This window comes from Salvia miltiorrhiza, chromosome 6, assembly GCF_028751815.1.
Source record: "Salvia miltiorrhiza cultivar Shanhuang (shh) chromosome 6, IMPLAD_Smil_shh, whole genome shotgun sequence".
NCBI lineage: Eukaryota > Viridiplantae > Streptophyta > Magnoliopsida > Lamiales > Lamiaceae > Salvia > Salvia miltiorrhiza.
In genome coordinates, this window is record NC_080392.1 from 29,337,399 (window position 1) to 29,360,513 (window position 23,115).

The window sequence follows — 23,115 nt, forward strand, 5'->3', positions numbered from 1 at the left end:
AGATCATCACTCACCATCACTCTAATCGTCACTCTAGTTTAATCCTCTTTTATAGTGATTCTCAATCACTACCTCGACTCAATCTCTCGTCTTTCATCTCAATTCAATCAGCATCTCTAACTCAACTCGTTTCTCAAATCTCATCATTCTAACTCCATCATGAGTTTGTCCACTCATAACTCATAATCTTCACATCTCGACATCTCAGTATTCTTAATAGTGTTAGAACACTATCTCCTAATCATAAGGAAAAGTACGGGGTGTTACATCCTACCCCCCTTAAAAGAAATTTTGTCCCGAAATTTGAGTTATTCACGTCGAGATAAAGCTCTGGGTACTTCTCTTTCATCTTCTCTTCGAGCTCTGGGGAAATACACTCCCGCAGATTTCAAGTAACCCATCAAGTGTGATTATCAAGCTCTTCTACGCTTCCACGCTTCGCTTTTTAGCCATCTAGAATTTTGTGCCTTGCAGTTACTTCGTAACTGCTGCTTTAAACATCTGCTCACCACCATCTTCTCTTCAAATTCCCAAAGTCTTCATTTTGAATGTTGACTCTCATTCCAACCGAAAGAATTGACTTGTTCCTCAATTGCTGAATCTTTCGGTCCAGTATAGCATCAAGTCTCTCTCTTCGTAGCTCAAAACTGGTACCAGGAACACTTCTTTTTAAAGGATGATGTGTTTTGGATCAAACACATACTTTCTCAGTTGAGAAACATGGAAAACGTCTTGGACGTTCGCGAAGCTCGGAGGCAACGCTAGTTTATAGGCTATTTGGCCTACTTCTTCTAATACATCATAAGGTCTTATATACCTCGGTTTGAGTCTTTCCTTAACTTGAAAATAACTCGTTCCCTGAAATAGAGAAAACTTACATAAACATAAACATCATTTCTAACGTCAAAAGAATCTATCGGTGATTACTCAACTATCGGATTTCCTCTCTCGATTTTTGCTAATCGATGTCATAACCATTTGTACTTACATCATCTTTATTCATAATACTTCAGCAGTCTTCTCTCGAGTTCTGTCTGCAGTGTCAGCGGAGAAATGGTGATTTCCCTGCCAGAGCAAAGGAATCGCTAGTCAGAGCAGCGAATTCAAGAAGCCAGAGGAATCGAATGCCAGCACAGCGTAGTGAATCGCCAGAGGAATGGCTTCCGCTCTGGCGCAGATCTCTCACCTCGTCAAAACTTATGTATACATCTCAGCGCTCTTATCCCATTAAAAGTGTAACTCAAATGCTCAATATCTCTATTTATCATCATAACTCCATCTCATCTCAATTACAATCTCATATCTCAGTACCGTAGTACTCTCTGTAGTATTTCGATACTACCACTACTCAAAAAAAGTACGGGTTCGTTCGTGATTTGACTCTTCAGTTTTCTTATCAGGCTCCCTCAGCCTTTTTCCTTAAACAAAACGGCATCATTTGCCTCCTCTTGGTAATTCTCTACTCTCTCGGATCGAATCTACATTTGCCACTTTTCCATCTTCTCATCCTTCTCTGCCAGAGCAGAGGAATCGGTGCCAGCTCTATCCAAAACAAGACCGCTCAACACATAACTCTCTTGGCAGAGCAGAGCTTCTCAGTCGTAAGTCTGGTGTACGGCTTAGTGTAGAAAGTACTATTTCTGTCATTTGTGGGGTATTTCTTCCTCCAAATTCATCTTCCCTAATTTCTTGATTAGGTTCACTTCTTGAGTAAGGAGAAATCCCAACTCTCCCTGGTTCTCTCTGCTTAACGCGTCATCTACAATGTTAGCCTCTCCAGGGTGATGATTCATTTCACAAATCGTAATCCTTCACTAACTCTAATCGTCTTCTCTGTTGCTCAAAGAAAAATTTGAGACTTTCATGATCGGTGTACTTCTCACATCGTACTCCGTAGGTGTCTCCAGATCTCAAGGCATGTACTACGACTGCTAATTCTAAATCATGCGCTAGATAATTATCTCATGCGGTATCCACTTGCTTTGACTTCTCTCTCTCTCTAACGTTAGTTCCGCATCAGAGCAGAGGAATCGGCTCCAGTGCAGAAGAATACTTTCAGCTCTGTCGCCAGTGCAGAGCAGAGCTCAACTTCAGCTTTGCTTCCAGAGCAGAGCTCAGCTACTAATCATCCGAAGATAAGATATCTTTTCCCTCTTGCATCAGCACACAACCTAGACCATTCTTCGATGCATCTGCGTAAATCGCGTACTAAGTTTCGTCTTTAGTTCTTGAAAACCTCGTTACATTCGTCCGTTTGACGAACTTGACTTCTTTCTTTAGTAGGTGCATCAATGGCTTAGCGATTCTCGAAAAGCCCTCCATAAAACATCGATAATACTCTGCTAATCCCAGAAAATTGAGAATCTCGTGCAGTGTAGTTGGAAATCTCCACTCCTGTATCGCTTGGACGTTCACTAGGTCCACTTCAATTCCTCTTGTAAAAACAAAATGGCTAAGAAAATTGATTTCTTAAGCCAGAACTCGCATTTGCTAAACTTCGCATAAAACTTCTCAACTCCCAACTCTCTCTCTAATTCGATCTTGTCTAGGTTTTTGCGAAAAACGCGGTTCATGAGATCCATGAATACTGTCGGGGCATCCATCCATCTAAAAGGCATTACTAAAACTCATAGCGTCTATATTTCGTACGGAATATCGTCTTCGAAATATCTTCCGATCGTATCTTCAACTAATGGTACCTCATTCTCAATCCAAAATTTGAAAGAGTACTCGCTCTTCGTAGTTGATCAAACAGATCATCGATCCGGGGTAACGGATACTTATTCTTTATCATCACTTCATTCAACTTTCGAAAATCGATACACAACCTCAAGCTTCCATCCTCCTCTTTAACGAAAGAACTGGTGCTTCCCTACGGGGAAACACTAGGTCATAAGAAACCCATCTCTAGAAGTTCTTGTAGTTGTCGTTTTAACTCTTGCAACTCTGTAGGGCCATTCTGTATGGCGCTTTTGACGTCGGTGATGCGCCAGGCTCTACATCAATCGTAACCCAAACTGTCGGTTTGGGGTAATCCCGGTAAAGTCTTAGGGAAAACATCTTTACACTCTCGCCCGACTGGCATCATCAACCTCTGCTTTGGATTTGTCTCTCTGGCTCAAATGTACACGTACACGGTTGTATCATTTCTCTACAAGAACTTTCTTGCTTGCAGTGCCGAGATAATCAGCTTCTTCTTTCATTGCATCTTCACATGGTTTTTCTCTAACCAGTCCATTCCAAAATTTATATCCAAGTGCCATATAGGCATCAATCTCAGGTCCCTCATCTCGAGCTTAATCGATCTCAACTCAAATTCTAAGTTAGGGCACACGGATGAAACCATAGTGGTTCAGCCTATGGGTGTGATTACTCTTTAGAGGTTGTGGAACAGGCTCTTCGTTCGGTGTCAAACCAAAAACCGTGGACACAGCCTTCAATTCGTCTATATCGGACAATTTTCCTCGGTTCTTGTCCGGTGCTTTCTGCTCAAGCGCGAACAGTCTCTGTTGATGTGGTTGATTCGCCTGCGGGGTTGGCGGTTGCCTTCTTGACTGACGTGGTCGAAAGGATGGCTGTTGTCGCTGTGGTGGAAGTAGCGTTAGGATTCCCTTCCTTGCTTTATGTTGTGGCCGAACTGATTCGGTTGTCCTCCGCTTCCACTTTGCTGACGATTCGGACACTAGCTCGAGTAGTGCCCGACCCTTCTGCAGGTGTAACTGTTGTTCTGTTCCATCTTACATCATTTCAAACGCAGCTTATTGCTCTTCGTCAAGGCGACATCCCTCGCGATTCTTAAAGGTTTACTGCTACTGGGGCAGTTGGGCCAACCTCAGGCTGTTTTTCTCAGTTCGGATATTGTGGTGGCGCATTCTGACTCTGCCACGGCTTCTTAGGGCCTTGACTTCGGTCGTCTCATTTTCTCTTCCCTTCTTGCCCTCGTCCAGAAAAGATAGATTGCACATTTGAGTGCTCTAACTCGTTTGGGGTGCTGAAGCTCAAATCGCGTTCTCTGGCTACATTGCCAGTTTTATATCCATTGCTCCATTTAATGCTTCAGTACTCATAACCGCACTCTGACTCGTTACATCGTCTCGTACCTCTTATCTCAAACCTGCTCTAAACAATCTTGACAACTTCTCGTTCATCTCTTCTTGATATGTGGCATACCAAACCAAGTCGCGAAACTGACGTTCGTATTCAGCTACGGTTTTATTGCCTTATCTCATATCATCAACTCTATTTCTTTCTTCAATCGGTTTCTCTTTCTCGGCAAAGTCTAAGGGGACATGTATCAACCTTAGAACAAATTCTCATAACTCCCAAGTCATAAGACTCTTACTCAATCATCATATTATTTCCTCAATTCTTATAACTCAACGTCAAAGACAAATTTCATGTCTATCATCGTAACATCAGGTCAAAGCTCTACTCAAGCATAGGGGCTCTCTGGTCATCGTCGTATAGACATATAGGAAAAGTTTTCTCTTTCGAGAACTCTTACTGATCGCGGGGCATAACGGAAATAAAACATTCCGTAATACTATGCCGTTGCTACTTCCATACTGATCGTCATCTCAGTCTGCTATCGTGGGAAAACGTCATCTGTTCTAATCTGTCATCTCGATCTCCTTGAATCTGCTATTGCCTATTCTGGCTTAGCATCACTTCTTCTCATCCTCGAAATGGTTAACTTCTGCATACTTGGCTAATATAAGAAAATCCATAATCAAACTGTTGTGCTCGTCCTGTAATAAAACATTCTACGTCTACTCCCGTAACTCGTGTTTTTTTCCAAAAATTCTCTTCTTATCATGCCATCCTAGTTACCTAGACATTCTTATCTCTTGTCGGATGTGGTAGGGACTAGGATGTGATGAATAAAATGTCTGATCTTGAACAAGACGAGCTCGAGTAATGGAATGATTCCATAATAGCCAGTGCTATTTCAAGGATAATGAAGAAGTTACAATCAAAGGAAGATCAAAAGCTAGAATAGAAACAATATGATGGGAGTAAATCAAGGATAACTGAGATATAATATGATGGGAGTAAATCAATACTGGAAGTAGAAACAATCCACTAAGTGGAGAAGTGAATAAATTGTCCACTGTTAAAGCAAGGGGTAAGGTTTTTCCAACACAAACGGCTCAGGCTCAAACACAGTGGATCTGGAAACATTTCTCAATAGCATATAGTTCATCTCATATAGGAGTTCAAATGGATGCAGAAAAGTTTAAATAAGACCAAGCGGGATAGGGACTCAATAAGTCCATTCTCATGATCACTCTAGCGATGATAAACGCAGTCCCGGTAAAAGTACCTCTATTGCGAAGTACAAAAGGTCAAAAGTATCTATGCATCCTATGAGGTCTCCACAATACGTTCGCCCTATTAGGGTCGTGTCTGCAAAACGCAATGAAAACTCTAATTCTTATCGCATTATCTCAACTATCTTTCTCTCTGCTTCTCTTCTTCATCTTCTTCTCGTTTTATATATCTTCCGTTCGCTCTTCTTCTCGGAGACATACTACAAAGGAAAAGGATTATATAACTATCGACTTCGAACTAGTCATTCGTCAAAATAAAATACTAATCCTCTTCTTTCTCACTTCGCTTCTATACCTCATAAGTGATCTCAAAATTCTCGTCCCCTCTAGTTCTCGTTCGTCATCATTCGGAATTTCTCGTCAGTCTCTATTTTTCATTTATCATCAAACATCTACATCATCATACAAAATTCTCATCTCAGTTCTCTATATCTCAACTCAATTCTATATTTCTCCTATAGAATTCTCATGGTTCTCGTCATCTCTATCGTTCATCTAACATCATGCATCAAATCATCAATCTCAAAACTCTAATGTGACACCAAACTCTCTAGTCATCAACGTCATCTCTATATGAAAGGAAAAATTACCTCTCTCTCAAGGTCTTATGTCCCAAAGTTCTAACCCCAAAATGATGCTCTAACTATACCAGCATCATAGGTACTAAGTGCCTATAGATATATAAATATCAACTATACATCTTCACATATGTACGCGTCTACTAGATACACGTGGTCGCCAGTCATCGTCTCCTAAAATCCTGCTCGTCGCATTATCATCCTCCAAATCCTCACTCGGCTCTGACTCTCGCACTCGTCGTTCGGTCGATAGAAACAGCTGGGGGTAGAGGTGCAATCGTAAACGGCTCCTCGGAAAGTGGGGGCATAACAGCTAACTCCCTTCCTTGGGCTGGTCCCTCAGGCTCTCCATACATCGATGAAGGTGGCTCAAAGTCGCGATGAAGCCACGAAAATTGGTGCTCACGAACGCCCGAACTCATTCTTCAAGGTATGTTGCGGCACCAGCGAAGCCGCCCGTCTTACCACTTGGGTGGCAATTGTGGAATAAAAAACGTAATGGCCTCCGCACCGTTAATCCCATAGGGAAATAGCCCTCCTCCATCGTTGGTGATAGTGTGCCAGAAGTTCACCCAAGGTGTCATCCTCGTCCGGGATATACTCCCTGGACCATCGCAGCATCGTTGTCTTAATGTAACTCGGCATCTCATCCTCGTTTGGTACGGTGGGGCATTGGCTACACTAGCCTCAACATCTCTCCTCATCTTCCACATCAACTTCCTCATATCAGAATTCATCATCATCAAACGATTTCGTCATCAAAACAATACACAACTCATTAGTGCATCAAACTCAGTTCTCATCAGAAAAGCGATAAGAAACAACATCAATCTCTTACCTCGTTAAGCTGGAGGAGATGGGGTGCTGGGGTTTCGTTTCACAAAGACTCTTTCTCAAGCTAGTCTAAGGACTCAAATTAGACTAGTACTCAATCAAGCAATTAACTCAGAGCAGACGACCTGCTCTGATACCACTCTGTCGCAGCCCGTTTCCCAATGCTATTAATAGCGGGGTACGAGTATCGATACGATTATTTTTAAAAGAATAGAAGATAAGACGTATAAGTCAAACATCAAGCGGAAGCTCGCATCAAAGGTGTTAAGAAAATCATCACACATGAACTAAGGGTAAAATCGTCAACATTGTCATAACTTTTTAATTATCAGGAATTTCATGAACAAAAACAAAATGGGTACAGCTCATTTTTCATCAGGAAGCATAAAATGCAGAGTATCGCAGCAAAAGGCGAACCGATTATATGTATGGAGACACATAACCGTGAGTATATTGCTTGATTCAAGAAAAACATTGTAACATTTTACTAAGGCTTTATCAACATCCGAAGGAAAACAAAGCTCATCATCCTTAAGACTCTAACATCGAAGGAAAACAATCAAGGAAAACTTTATCGGTGAAACCATCCCCACCAGCACCAGTCCAATCTCGCTCCGTTGCTTAGCCTGCACATTTAGAAATATATGCAGGGCGTGAGTAATAATACTCAGTGGGCAAACGCCGGAAAAACATCAAAGGCGCTCTTAGAGCTATATGTTTGAAACTTGCCATATCATCAGCAATACACAGAAATAAGTTTATCATCAATGAAATCTGTGCATGCAGTTTTAAACATCATAACATCATAAAGAAATGACTGCAGTCAAAAATATTCGTCATGTATGTACCACGTCTACAACATCATCATTATTATCGATACTGAGAAGTAGGCCTCCCTCTCAAGTACCGTGACTGGCCGACCCGAAGACGGCTCACAGTCACATCTGTGCACAAAATCCCGCTTGTGGCAGGACCGAATTCGTCTCATCAGTAGAGGGTGACATACAAACTTAACATCAAAATTTGGCAAGTCAAACAGTTCATAAACATCATTTATCTCAAAACATCAAAACATCTTATAATCTCATCATCATTTAAACAGTTTAGAAAAGCTCTTAAACTGAATACTCAAAATAATGCCCACCTGGAGTCCTTCGCTTAAGCTCGGATAGGAACAGGGGACTTACTTCTTCGTCTTGCTCGGGTCTTCATAAATCATCAACATCATCACGAAGGTTCATGTGATAAAACAACCTTAGTTAGTACTCAATACTGAAATCCAATCTCGTCTCAACAATAACTTCTCACTCAACGTCTATTTACTCAGTAAAACTAAATCCCTAGGCATACTCGACTTCTACGGATTCCCACGTCTTACTCTCGACTTAACTCTCAACTCGGATCATACTCATAGCAAATAAGCACATCGGCATGCACAATCACGTAAGCATGCAACTTCACATATAAACATATCACAAACAATCAAACATAAGTTGACTCGGAGACTAGAGCAGAGAAATGCTCGGTGGTCAAGGTGGAAAAGCTCAGCAGAACGGAGCGGAGCAGCTTGGCAGTACTGCGGAAAATACTCGCCAGGGCAGAGGAATCAACTTGCCAAGGCAGCGAAATCATGAACTCTCTGTCGCCAGATGAATGATGAACGTCAGAGGAAACAAACATCAGAGGACTCGATCGTCAGAGGATTCGTCGTCAGAGGAATCAGACATCAGAGGAATCGATCGTCAGAGGAATCGATCGTCAGAGGAATCGAACTCAGAGGAATCGATCGTCAGAGGAATCGAACTCAGAGGAATCGATCGTCAGAGGAATCGAACTCAGAGGAATCGGTCGTCAGAGGAATCGAACTCGCTGGCAGGGCAGCGGGAAAATGAACTCTCTGGCATGCCCGCGGGGAAATGATTTCTCTGGCATGCCAGCGGGGAAATGAACTCTCGGCTGAGTAGAGCAAGGCTCAAGACAGAACGACGCAATCAAGAGCAACTCGAAAAACTCATCAACTTTTTCATTCCCAGAAATCATCAAACACTCTCAAACATCAAAAATACTCACACTCTACATCATGATCAGCTCAAAACTCATTTTAAACACTAATTCATCAACATCACGTTAATCCTTTCATATATTCATGCTCATCATCAAATCGTCATTCAAGACATAACCTCAGATTTTTCCCAAATCTTACATCAGACTAAATTTTGTGAAAACTCATATCTCAAGACTAAGCTTTGTAAAATACACTTTAATCACTTCAGATCATCACATAAAACATATTTCTCACCCCAATTTTAGAAAAGAACCAGAAAGGTTTTTAAAAGGGCATGAACCCTAATTTTCGAAAGTAAAGAAAATGGTGGAGGGGGAGTTTCTCATGCTTCAATCATCCTTCTATACACATATTTCACATAATAAAGTCTAGATCTTAAAGGATCAGGACACTTACTCAAACAATATCAAGAAAAAGGATGTCTTCTCTCAATTCCTCGAGCATCAAACTCCACTAATCTTCTTGAATCAAGAGTAGAAAGTGTTTAGGGGCTAGATTTAGTGGAGTATTTCATCGTAGATACGTCTTTAGAAGCTCAAGCTTGGTCTCCAATGGAGGAGAGAAGGAATGGCGTGAGGGGGAGAGAAGAAGCTGAAGGCCGAAAATGATGAGAATGACGGAGAGAGAGAGAAACTCTTTGGTTTTATCAAGATTCTTATTCCTTAAGATAAGTAGCATTAAATGCTTGAATAGTGCCTTGTCTCCCCCTTAGCAGCAAGTCTCATCGCCAATTATCCCCATGTGGGAATAAGAGATTAAAATAAAACGGTGGTGAGTGTAGGAATGTGTGCGGCGGTATTTTAAAATCATGTATGCTAATTTTCGAAATCACACTGACTCAAAAATAAGTACACACGTAAATAAATCACATAACGTCAAACAAATAACTCACAGAGTCATCACATTCACAGATCATCACTCACCATCACTCTAATCGTCACTCTAGTTTAATCCTCTTTTATAGTGATTCTCAATCACTACCTCGACTCAATCTCTCGTCTTTCATCTCAATTCAATCAGCATCTCTAACTCAACTCGTTTCTCAAATCTCATCATTCTAACTCCATCATGAGTTTGTCCACTCATAACTCATAATCTTCACATCTCGACATCTCAGTATTCTCAATAGTGTTAGAACACTATCTCCTAATCATAAGGAAAAGTACGGGGTGTTACAAGAAAAAAGGGAAATGACGAAATAACAAGGAGAAAGATCTGCCAAAAGATCCCGAAGATGAAGATGGAGAACAAGATCAAGCTGTTGCAAACTAAAAATCTTAGATTATAGGTTTATAACTTTTTCTTCTCTGCTGTAGGCAGTGTATGTTCTTTTGAAATTGATAGCTTATCAATTTTTCAAAGATTTTATAAGAAAAAATAATTGCTACATCAACCTGATGACAATAACTTTTTATCCAGGAACTGATCTTTAAATTTCAGTTACTTGCTTAAGTTTGTCTGACTCTGAGTTGTTTTGTTTGAGCTGTTGTGTATTCAATCGCTAAGATCTGTTTGACTGTAGGTTATAGGTTTATAATGTTCAGGGGGAACTGATACGTTCTTTCTTTAGAAACCTGTTTCAGTCGCTTTGCCTTGAAAAACTTGTGAGGTTTTGGCATCATCAAAAATGGGGAAATTGTTGGGAGATAGAAGAAATATCCTAACCTTGTTTTGATGACCCCGAAACTTAGATTTTATTTTCTAGACTAGACTCTTTTCGAACTCAAGTGCTAGAGTTCATGTTCTAGTTAGACTAAAGTGGCAAAGCTTGAAGACTAAAGACTGATGAAGACCTGACTGAAGAATCGCGACTGAAGAACTGACCAACTGAAGCTCACCTGAAGTTATTGCAACAATAAATAAAGAACTTGTACTAGAATGAAGAAGCAATCTTTAACCGGAACATTCTCTGAAGACATGCATGTTTAAGGATCAGAAGAGAACAGCGTACTGAAGCCACAAAAAGACGGACTGAAGATTCATTAAAGGACATATCACTTTGACGAATAAAGATAAAGGATATCTTCTAGTACACGCCGCATTAAATGCAAAGGACAGAGCATTAAATGCTGGGATATGGCAAATCGTCCTTCACCGAGCAGAGTTACTTCATACGTGTTACTTTATACTGTAACACCATCTCCCCATGTTTGAAGACCTTACCCATTTTGGCGAAAAGGGAGATAAAGGACGAAGACCCTGAGCACAGATCAAATCAAGTGTCAACGGCAGTATTTGAAGAAGGATCTCCTCCAATGGATCTATTCTCCAACCTCCGCTTATAGAGCTCAAGGATCAACCTTCAACCTCACAGATTCAAAGACTTACGCTGAAGCTCTGCCAAAATATCGAGTCAGCCACTACATAGCTATTAAATTTAAATCAAAAAAAAGAGTAAACCCTGTTGTAAAAATCAGTCTACCTGATTATAAACACTCTCTTAGAAGTGTCTAGGCAATCACATTCTTACATCATTAGCCTAGTCCGTGATTACTCGAGAGCCTGTTCTCACTAAACTTAGTTGGAAATTTTTCAAACCCATTTTCAATCGAGAGAAAAGAGTGTTTGAGTGTTGGAGTTTCAGACGGTTGTCTGAACTCAAGAGTTCTCAGTCTTTGCAAACTAGACGAGTGAAGTCTTAGAGGTTTTGCTAGATTGAGTGAAGAAGAGAAATCTAACCCAGAGCGTTGGTACTGAAATGGTTGTTTCAGTTGTTAGGTTTGGAGTGCACCCGTAAGCACAAGCCCAATCGATTGTCAGTGTGATCAACTGACCATGGACGTAGGAAAAGGTTTTCTGAACCACGATAAAAATCTCTGTGTCATTTATAGCTTTTAGTATTTCATATCTTTATTTGTGCACAACGACTATATACTGAAACTGTTAATTTGAAAATAGAAACATTTAAAACTGACAATCTGATTCACTAAAGGCTATTTTCATTAAATCGTTTCCACTCACCAAGTGTTATTAGTTTAATTGACAAACCCTTGGGTAGTCAGTAAGATTCGTAACACTTACTTTGATTTGCAACTGTCTAGGCTGAAGCCCTATCTGAACTATCAGTTTGTTAACTTGTTCTTCATAGTTGATCAGTATCAGTCTACCCCTTCTTTCAACTGATCTTGTTTTCAACTGATCACATTTACACTACTCTTTTTTCAATCAACAAAAGAAGTTTAATGTTTTAAAATAGCCTACTGGTGTATTTCCTTTCCCCCCCCCCTACACCAGTTCAATGACCCTCCGGGTCCCAACAGGCGGTGATTTAATTCGCCACATTTCAAAAATCACGTTAAAATTACAAATCCGAAATAGTTGATGATTTTATTTTTCAAAACCCTTATAAAATTTTACTATACTCCTACAAACAAGTCTGAAACAACTAACAAGTTCTATGTATATATAAAATACAAATGAAATCAAGCAGAATTAAAAAAATACAACTATGTACATATAAATGGAAACGTGTACAACCGTGTACTAATGAACCCTAAAAGGTGTGTGTCGTTGAATTATACATTTTTGCTGTAGAAAATTCGACTGTACTACTACAAATAAGCCCAATACATGTAATAAGACGTATGTATAGCATAAAATATAAAAAGAATCAAGAAGAATTAAAAAAATTCCAATCATATACAGATAAACTAAATCGTGTATAACCATATAACAATACTGTGTAAAATTTATTTTCAAACTTGTTAAACTTATAATTTTAACTACAAAAATGATTACTCCATCCGTCCCACTATATCTGAAACTCTTTCTATTTAAGGCGTCCCACTGTAAGTGAGACTCTTTCCTTTTTTGGTAAAGATTTTATCCTTTAAATACATTTTCACTTTTTCACCTACAAACAAAATACATTTTTCTTAATTTTCGTGTTAAAAAAAAATCTCACGTACAGTGGAACGGAGGGAGTATCAAACTTACAGTTTTACGGGAGAGGGTATAAAACTTGTATATCTTATTAAATGAGTTATCCTTATGTATTATCACAATTTTTCTTTTTTAATTTGAAGGAGAATAACCGATGGAATTTGAATCATAAATTTCACTATTCACGTACAAGAATTTGTATATATCGTTTGGTATTTTTCAAATCATAAATTTCACTACTCAAACATACTAAGAGTTTATATCGTTTGGTGTTCTTCGAGACTATCACAAATTTATTTAAGGAGTATGCTTTGTCGGTCATCAAGACGAAGATTTTATTTATCGATCCTATGGATTTAGTATGTAATGCATAAGTTAGGGTAGGGGATAGGGTGGTGAGTCAGAGGGGCGCAGCTGAAGGTGGAAGGCATGGAAAGGGGAGAATACCACCTAATTGGACAAGAAAGTTGCTACTCCAAATCCAGAGGCAAATTTTACTATTTCATTAATCAGTTCGAGGTGGCCAGGTTTGGGATCCCAAACCCCAATACCTAACCCGGCTGATTAGAGAGAGAGAGAGAGAAACCAAAATAGACCCTCTCCTTATCTTAATTATATATTGCCCAATCAGGAAAGCCAATTGGCAGTGCCCTTCCTTGATTCCTGCATTGTTTTTTAATTCGTTTATATGCATATAGTTATGGTCAATTTTCGTGGATAGAGAAAAGAAAACAACACTACGTTTGACATATTTGTATGCATTCCCCACACTTTGATTGTAAAATCTACTCTAATCATGCTCAACTTTTATGTAACCACGGAATTATTTGTACAATTCCAAGTACAAGGGGAATCATTATTGCTTCCTAATTATCCGCAGGAGCGGATGCATAAAATTAACAATAATGCTATTTGGACAAAATTTGTTCGGACAAAATATGATGAAATACTTTATAAAATAAATTTATTTAAAAATTTTGATTCAAAATAAAATAGATTTTAGCTAGTTTTATTGTTTTCTATATATTGTAATTTTTTTTGTAATTTTTAATAACCTTTTTAATTATTATTATTTTTAAAATACACAAACTACAAATAAAATAACAAAAAAATTTAAAAAAATGTTAAAAAATTACCAAAAAACTACAATATGGAGAAAATAATAAAACTAACTAAATCATTTTAAACTTGAATCAAAATTTATAAATAAATTGTTTTTTAAAAATTTTTAACCTTACTTTTGTCCGGACAAATTTTGTCCAAATAGCGCTACTCTAAAATTAATTTGGAGGTATCTACAAAGATAAAGAAAATAAAAAATAATAATTTTTTATTTAAAATATAATTTTATTCTTAATTAACAATTAAGAAATTTTGTAGCTGAGAATCTATACTATATTAGAAAGAGAGTTTTCAATTTTAAATTGATTTCAAATCAATTTAAAAATTGAGTGACAATTTTGTAGTTAGAATAAAATTGGAGGTTTATTTATAAGCCATACATCTTTTTTTTTCTTTTCCATTAACCTCTTATTTTTCTATTTTATTTCTTTTTTAAAATTGTGAAATTCGACTAATTATAAAATATTTGATATGCATATCAAATTAAAGATCATGACAAAAGCTTTAATTTGGTATATGTTTTGTAAATATTGGATTTAAAATATAAAAATTATATTTATTTAAAGATTAAAACTTAAGAAAAATCCCTCTCCTCTCTCCTCTTTTTTTTGAATAAATCTATTTTTTTTTCAATTATCTTTTAACTTATATTGTTTTCTTTTTTTACAATATCAATTTTTATTAATATGAATTATTATTTATTATTTTTATATTAAACTAAAATATATTTATCTTAAACTATAGTATTTTTAATTATATTTAGAATTTTTATATAATAATCAAATTAATATCAATTTTATATATAATAAAATATAAAAATATTTTTCGTGCATTGCACGAGTGCAAATGCTAATTACGGGTAAATTAGAGCCCGTCCATAATTAATATGCTTCGTTATTGTGAATTATAAACAAAATATGATCAATACACTAAATAGCTTGGTAATTATGAATTATTATAATACGGGTATCATTGTAAGAATAAGTATATTTATCTTTTTCATTTTAATGACTATGATTTATCTTTATATATTCCATTATAATTTATTTTGAGTTATCTGCATCACAAATCATGAAAAAGATTGCGGAATTATATAACGTGTTATATATGAGTACATGCATGTTTACAACATAAAAAAGTGTGATAAGAAAGATTTAATCACAAGGTTTAGGGATGGGTTACATCAACAAACTAAAGCTGATCCAAATGTGAAAAAGTCAAGAATATGAGTGAGGCTATGATGATAAATAAATCACATGGTTCCCAAAGATTAAAGAGGAGAGCACATACGTTGGTTGGCACCCTTTTATAATACAATGGAACCCCCCAAAAATGGAGTCTTGGTTGTTGATGAATTGCAGCCACTATTTCTACAGTTTCGGTCATATCATTTCTATTAGAGAAAAGAAAATGTGTACTCCCCCAACTTATTATTGTTAATCTTTCAAAAAAATTGGGCACGAAATTTTAAAATAAAATATAAATTAATTAAAATAATAGAATTCATTCATACTTTTTAAAAAATTAATTATTATCTTTCATAAAAAAATAATTAAATAATTTAAAATGATAAGTGAGACAACAATAACACAATTAAAGAGTACTTAGCTAATAAGTGTGTATGGTTCCCTCAAGATATATATGCTTTCAATTTCAATGCACCCCTTTCATGGAGTCACGTTTCACCAAATCAAGACACAAGAATGAAATGGCCACGCCACCGCCTTTCCTTGTTTCCGTTTTCCTAATTTGTGAAAGACCTAACTTTTCTCCTCTCTCTACAATATTTTGTTTTTAATTTTGAAGAGTTTATGAATTTCGTAATGTTAATTTGTATCATCTTATACGTGGAATGTGTTGTTCTTAATTGAGGCAATTAATTATGTCAATATATATATGAACTTTAATTCAATTTTATTTTGAATATGAACTGGAATTTTGTTTTACATATACGAATTAATAAATTGTTCTGATATTTTATATAGTTATCAATTTTTAGGAAATTAATGAGATCAAGATTAGCTCAAATAGTAAATCAATACAATTGTGACTAATTAAAATGTATACACTGTTTAAGTCATATAGATATTTTAAACGTTGACTTTAGCATTAATTTAGAAGCAAATGATAATCATATTGGAGGCAGAAATTTTAATTTAGAGTCAACTTTTGAGATAGTCGTATTAAGCAAAAAAAAATTAATATTTGGTCTCCCATCTAAAAAACACAAAATTCAGCTATTTTTTACGTTTTAGGACTATTTTGCTCTTAATTAGGGTAGACCGGGTTCGGGTTTGCGCAGGTTAGAGTTCGGGTTCGGATTGGGACACGCGGGTTATGATGGTACAACTAATACAAATTTGTAAATTCGTGTCAATTTTGTCATTTGTTAGGTACACTTAGCACAATTATGCTCATTTGTGTCAAATGTGACTGCTGATTGAATGATGCTACATTTAGTACAAATTGATAAATTCGTATCAATTGTGTCATTCATTAGGTACACTTGGCACAACTATGTCCATTTGTGCCAAGAGCAAGGATGGGAGAGAGACAGAGGGGGAATCATGTGTACGGGTTGAACTAAGGAGAGTAGAATCCGCGGGGTCAGGGGTATTTTGGACCGAAATTATAAAAAATGACCATACTTTGTACTTTTGAGATGGGTGACCGAAACTCATTGCTCAATATGGCTATATGAGTGCATATTCTCTTTAATTTATGTATAAAAATTACTTTCTCTGTTCTATTATTGTTGTCCTAAAATTTTTGGGCACGATAATTAAGAAGAATGTGTAAAGTGATTAAAAGTGGTAGGACTCACATTTTTTGAAAGATTATTTCTTACCTTATATAGAAATGGTACAACAATAATGGAACGGTCCAAATAAAAAAATGGAACAATAATAGTGAAATGAAGAGAGTATAATTTGATGAAAGTTCATATATCTTGCCGCAATTATCCACTCTTAATCTTGAGAATTTCGTAATACCTGTATCATCTCTTATGCACTGAGCTATTGAAAAAACTTTTATTCTTATGAAATACTCCCTCCGTCTCACTTATATTTGCACTTTTACTTTGGGCACGAAGATTAAGAATAAGGGGTTGAGAGTGTAAAGTGGGTGGGGACCATTTGTTTAATGTGTGTAGAGAAGGTAGTGAACACATAATATTTTTGAAAAGTACCAATATAAGTGGGACAAATAAAAAAGACAAGTGTGTCAATATAAGTGAGACGGAAGAAGTAGCATACAAACCAAATAAAGTGATCAAATTACACATTTAAGACATATTACAGACTCAAATCTATAATTACATTGATAAATTTGAACTTCAAACATTTGACTTGAAGAATTACACAACACTGCATTTCTGACCATCAACGAGGGCACACAATACCCTAATTTTGTGAGCCCAAAGTTTTTAGGCCCATAACTTTGACTGTTTTGTAAATGTAGGACAATTTTTTTCGAACTTGCAATTGTAGGACAAATTTTCACAAATTGAGCATAAGTAGGACAAATTGAGCCCAAAAAATCAATTTGTTCTGCAATTGCAAGCCCAAAAAATTTTGTCCTACATTTGCAAAATTATCAAAGTTACGGTCCTAAAAAAAAGAGAGAGAAGAAAGAATTTTTTGAAAATTTTAATCTTTAAATAAAGATAACTTTTACATTTCAAATCAAATATTTACATAAAATATATCAAATTAAAGCTCTTATTGTAATCTTTAATTTGATATGCATATTAAATATTTTGAGTGGCAATTTTGGAGTGGCAAGATATTAAATTTTTTGCCACGCAAGAAAAGAAAATATAGGGGGGAAAAAAGGGAAATAAAATAACCCTTAAAAAGACAAGATTTCAATTTGAGTGGGAAATTTGGAGTTATAATAAAATTCAAGGTTTATTTATAAACTACTCCCTCTGTCCCTGGAATAAGTTCCTCTTTGAGGATGGCACATGTTTTAAGAAAATGTTGTAAAGTGTATTGATAGTGGAGAAAAAGTATTATACTCTCTCCGTCCCATTATTGATGGCCTGTATTCCTTTTTGAGCTGTCCCAAGTAACATGGCCTGTTTCCTTTTTGGGCCATGATTAGGGCTTAATTAAAATTCTTAATCAATACACTTTTACTCTCTCTCTCATCCTACCCACCGCCTCTCTCTCTATCTTCTCCTTCTCCACACCCATCGGTCTCTCTTTCTCCCCATCTCTCCCACCTTCCCCTCTCGCAGCCACCGCCGTCCACCACCGTCCAAACCCTAGTCGTGGCATCGTCGTCCGTCGGCCAGCCAGATTTCTCCGTCGCCAGATCTGTCCACCGCTGTCCACAGCCAGATCTATCCATCGCCGTCCACAGCCAGATCTGTCCGTTGCCGACCTCCACCTCCCCTGCACTATCCCCGCCGCCGCCTTCTATATTACGCCGTCGCCTCCTCCACTCACGCCGCTGGAGATGTTGCCTATCCTCACAGACGACAGCAGCACCAAGGAGATGGCTCACGAGGCGGACCTTCATCTCCAACCGCGAGGAGAAAAGACCTTCATCACGATGGCATCCGGAGCAGTCTCTGAGATCTCAAGCGTCATTATTTTAGAGAAGGATCTTAGATCGAATTATTCTTGGTCTTTTTGCTTTTGTGGATTTGGGAATTTTGGGGATTTTGGTTTATGGATATGTGGATTCGAGAGGGGGTGCTGGATTTTAGGAAGTCGGCAGCGCCGGAGACGAAGGAAAGTCGGTGGCTCCGACGATGCTTCACTGTCTGTGTTGAATTTAGCATGGGGGAGATGGAAAGGATTATTTAATTAATAGTAATTCAAGTTTAATTAAAACAACACTAAATATATATTTTTTCTTAATTCTACACTCCTTAATCTCCGTGCCGAAAAGGCACGTGCCATGAATAACGGGACAGAGGGAGTAATTATTATTGGAAGTTGTGAAAAGGTATTGGAAGTGGTGAAAAAGTGAAAAGTAAGAATAAATAAGTATTATTAGTGGTGAGGTAGTTGTCCAAAAATGGAAAGAAAGAAAGAGGAACTTATTTGGAGGACGTCCCAAAAAGGAAAAAGATGAACTTATTTCAGGGACGGAGGGAGTATATTTTTTAAGTTTTTTTTATCTTTTAATTATTTTATTTTATTTCTTTCTAAAATTGCAAAATTCGACTAATTATAAAATTTGTAATATACATATCAAATTAAAGATCATAATAAGAGCTTTAATTTGACATATTTTATGTAAATATTTGATTTGAATAGTAAAAGTTATATTTATTTAAAGATTAATTTAAAAAAAAATTCTATCTTCTCTCTCGTTTTTTTAGGCCCGTAACTTTGGTCATTTGCAAATTTAGGACAAAAAATTTTGGACTTGCAATTGCAGGATAAATTGCAAGCCCGAATTTTTTTTTGAAAATTTGTCCTACAATTGCAAGCCCGAAAAAATTTGTCCTATATTTACAAAACAGTCAAAGTTATGGGCCTAAAAAAACTTTGAGCTCTAATTTTGCACATATATACTTTAACTGAATGAAATGATAAGACGTCATATATTTCATCCGTTCACAAAAAAAATCTTATTTGTTCTTTTTTTTTAACCATAAATCTTACAGAGATCAGTCATATTTTATATTTCATTAATTTTTTGAACCATTAATTCCTATATTATCTTATTCCTATATTATCTTCTGTATTTATTATTTAACTATAAATTGCACTATATCTTTTTACTATTAACAATGATATTTATTGTATTTTTTTTTTGTACTAAAACAATCCCTACAAATTGTATACATTTATTCTGTTAGCATCAATTTTATTAAAACATGTGTCCATCCTTAAATGAGACTCTTTTTCGTGAACGGATAAAGTAATTAAAAAATCAAATTATATTTCTCCTCTTAGGCGTGCAAAATTTGGACAATGGCATTATCGATATTTGGCGTACGACGAGGACTAATTTCATTCATTCAGTTTTATAAATAAAGCTTCCTATTCCCAAAGTCCTCCGAAGATAGCACCAACTTCTTTTCCTCCCTTCCCCTATACTCAAATTTGCAACTCAAAAAGTCCTACATATCTTAGAGAGAGAGAGGATGAACCCTGAAGCTCTAGTTGATGAACAGATGCCACTCATTTCTCAGTATTATCCTGATCCTGATGGGATATACACCCAGTTTGTACCTCAACCTGGTCAGTGTAACGTACTAATTATTACTCTCTACACTCACCCCCCACACACACACACACACACACACATATATATACGTATGTAGCTGCATGTCTTATTATCATTATATTTTTAAGGATCATCCATGGCATGATTAATTGAACTGATTATGGCACGTCTTAATAATTGAGCTGCAACGTATTATTATAATAAAAATTTAAATATTATAAGTCGTTATATTGATAGGTGTACCCAATAAAACGGGAATCTTTAAAAAAAAAATCATTCTTATAACGTAAAATTATCTATGCAAAATCTGTTGTCATCAAACTGAAGCTTAAGTTAATTTGAAAAATTTCAAGTCAAAATTAAATATAAATTCATCAAGGATATTTGTTTTAAGAAAGTGGAGGTATTCATGCATTTTGGTATGCAGGGGCGGCGAAGACGAAGGCGAGGCGGCGGCGCAGGAAGAGTAAAGGGATTGAGGGAGTGATGCGGAAGAGGAAGCTGAGCTCGGAGCAGGTGAAGATGCTGGAGGAGTGTTTCGGGAGCGAGCAGAAACTGGAGTCGGACAGGAAGGAGAGGCTGGCGGCGGAGCTGGGACTCGACCCGCGCCAGGTGGCGGTGTGGTTCCAAAACAGGAGGGCCAGGTGGAAGAGCAACAAGCTGCACGAGGAGTATTCCAAGCTCAAGTCCGACCACCACACCGCCGTCCTCCACAAATGCCGCCTTGAGACCGAGGTATTATATTCTCGTAAAGTTGGTGTATTTATACGCCAATAACCTTTATTTTATTAATCCTCTTCTATATTCTTAGGCTTCCTTCCGTTTACTCTATGTTAGCATTACTTTCTTACTTCATAATTTTTTTTAATTTACCCTACTTTTTTTGTTCGTTTACAAATTCACATCCTATTCTTTCTTTCCAACCCTTCAAATTCCAATATATTTATGCATATTGTTATTTGGACCTACGTAATTTTATTAATTACTATGATACTTTTAAAACAAAATTGAGCCCCTTATTCCTCACCAAATACACAAAATTAATTTTTCTTAAAATACATATCCACTTCATTCAGGAAGTAATATGCTTATTTTAATTCTAATGCTTTGGAAAATATTTTTGATGTCATTAGTTTTATCGTGGGCATAAAAATTAGTTTTCGCCCATTCTGTTTTTTTATTTGTTTATTTGAAGTTATAGGGAGAATGAACAAATCTAGCTTTGATTTTTATATAATGTATAAATTTAACGACATGAAGAATACTTTTTAAAATGTTAAAACTAAAATAAATGATAAACTATAAAATGTGAGCAATGCTCACAATTAGTATATATATCATGTCATTCCTCGTAAATATTAATATCCTTTCCTCTCGTCGATATCAGCCAACTATATGTGAGCTTATTCTTGATTTAGTTTAGTCTAGTGATGCTCCATCACGTATAAATATGTCAAGGGAAATATGTATTACATGATGAATCATGCCTGTGTATTGAGGAAATTAACATAACTAATTATAAACTTGGGGGGGGGGGGGGGTGAGATAAGGAAAGTAAGAAAACTGGATACATCAATCAAGATGCATGCACCCTAGCCTTGAAAAATCATTTCTCATTTTATTTTTGCCAAAAAAGAAAATTCTAAAGGGCAATGAGATAAAGGAGGCAAAGAATTGTACTAATAATGCTCAGGTTTGTACCTTGTTGTTTAAGATGGATAATGCTAAGTTGTGGGTAGCCTTGATGGTGCTGCACATGCCTTTCCCTGCCACGTGTACGCGTAGGATCCATCCCCACCACAACAACTTGTCAGATGATATTCTTCATTTTAAAATCTTAATTTGAACTAAAACCTATAAGTGAATCTCCCATTATTAAGTTACAAGTTGATGTGTATGTTTACATATACTAAACTTTTGCTGGAATTATTATTCTTATTTTGTATTTATGAAAATAGTAGACTAGTAAAATAATTATTTTTTAAATAATAAAGATATCAAGTACACCCTATTAAGTATTAACATAAAAAATGTTTTTTTTTTTTTTGCTATTTTATCCTTTAATCACAACTTATAATAGATTTAGTTGTGAATTATTCTTTAAATAGTACAATTCACAAATTTAGAATATGTTTGGATGTGAATTACCTAATATAATGGGTAATTCACAACCAAATTTATTTTTAATTGTGAACTACCCTATTTAAAAATAATTCAGAATTAAGAAAGCTTTGATTGTGAATTTAGTTTTGAATTCGTCAATTGGGGATAAGCAATACTTTAAGCCAAAAAATAATTATTTTCTTATGTTTTTTATATTTATAATTATTGTTTGTCTTTATATATTTAATCGACTACTTTGATGTATGTTCCCTTATGAAAATCTGCAGCGCTAGTATGTGTTTGTTGGAAGTATTTTGATTTGGTATTTGAGTAGGCCTAATTAAATTAATAATAAGTGGTGCGATTACCGTACAGCTTCTGAAGCTAAAGGAACAACTCCATGAAGCGGAGAAGGAAATACAGAGGCTCTCGGACGGCTTCTCGAGCAATAGTCCATGTTCGTCCTTCTCAATGGAAGTAGGAGCACCTTTTCTTGGGGAATTTGGAATGGAAGGATTAGAGAATGTGTTTTACACTTCTGATCAAAACTACTCTGCCCATGGAATGGAGTGGGATAATCTCTATTACATGTAATTAGATTAAATTATCATATAACTAATTTGTAATCTGCATTAGAGTGGGAATATGAGAGACATTCAATATGTATATATTAACAACTAATGTAAATTAATCTCTCTAGTTTTATCCTTTCGTTTTATGGATAGGTGTTTTTCAGTACGTACCAAAACATTAATTATTAGACAGTAATTAATTGTCACTAGCATAACTTGCTTTTTGACTACTAATGTCGTTAGTTTGTCCTATCTCTTGTCATTATTCTGTCTTTTGCACCATCTGATATTTCTTCGAATGAGATTCACAGTACCACACTTTATGTCACACTTTGTGTTCCACTTTCAATTTTATTTAATTTTTTATGCATATTTTCTTCAATTTCAACTTTATATACTTTAGATTAATTTTGTGATTATTAACTAGGGTTTATTCC

General features: G+C 36.2%; 1 protein-coding gene across 1 annotated transcript; it reads left to right on the forward strand.

The window, feature by feature from the left end:
• Positions 1–19,823: 19,823 nt before the first annotated feature.
• LOC130989025 (homeobox-leucine zipper protein ATHB-40-like) lies at positions 19,824–22,828 on the forward strand. Its single transcript, XM_057913020.1, has 3 exons — positions 19,824–20,017; positions 20,431–20,738; positions 22,482–22,828. Exons 1-3 carry the CDS (start codon positions 19,921–19,923, stop codon positions 22,698–22,700), a joined length of 624 nt encoding a protein of 207 aa, XP_057769003.1. The 5' UTR covers positions 19,824–19,920; the 3' UTR covers positions 22,701–22,828.
• The last annotated feature ends 287 nt before the right edge of the window (positions 22,829–23,115 follow it).

What these genes read in the sequence shown, in the direction of transcription:
- LOC130989025 (XM_057913020.1), top strand. Translation starts at nt 19,921, where the DNA reads ATGAACCCTGAAGCTCTAGTTGATGAACAGATGCCACTCATTTCTCAG. An exon ending in CCAGTTTGTACCTCAACCTG is followed by an intron (nt 20,018 to 20,430) that starts GTCAGTGTAACG and finishes TTTGGTATGCAG; the next exon opens with GGGCGGCGAAGACGAAGGCG. An exon ending in AATGCCGCCTTGAGACCGAG is followed by an intron (nt 20,739 to 22,481) that starts GTATTATATTCT and finishes ATTACCGTACAG; the next exon opens with CTTCTGAAGCTAAAGGAACA.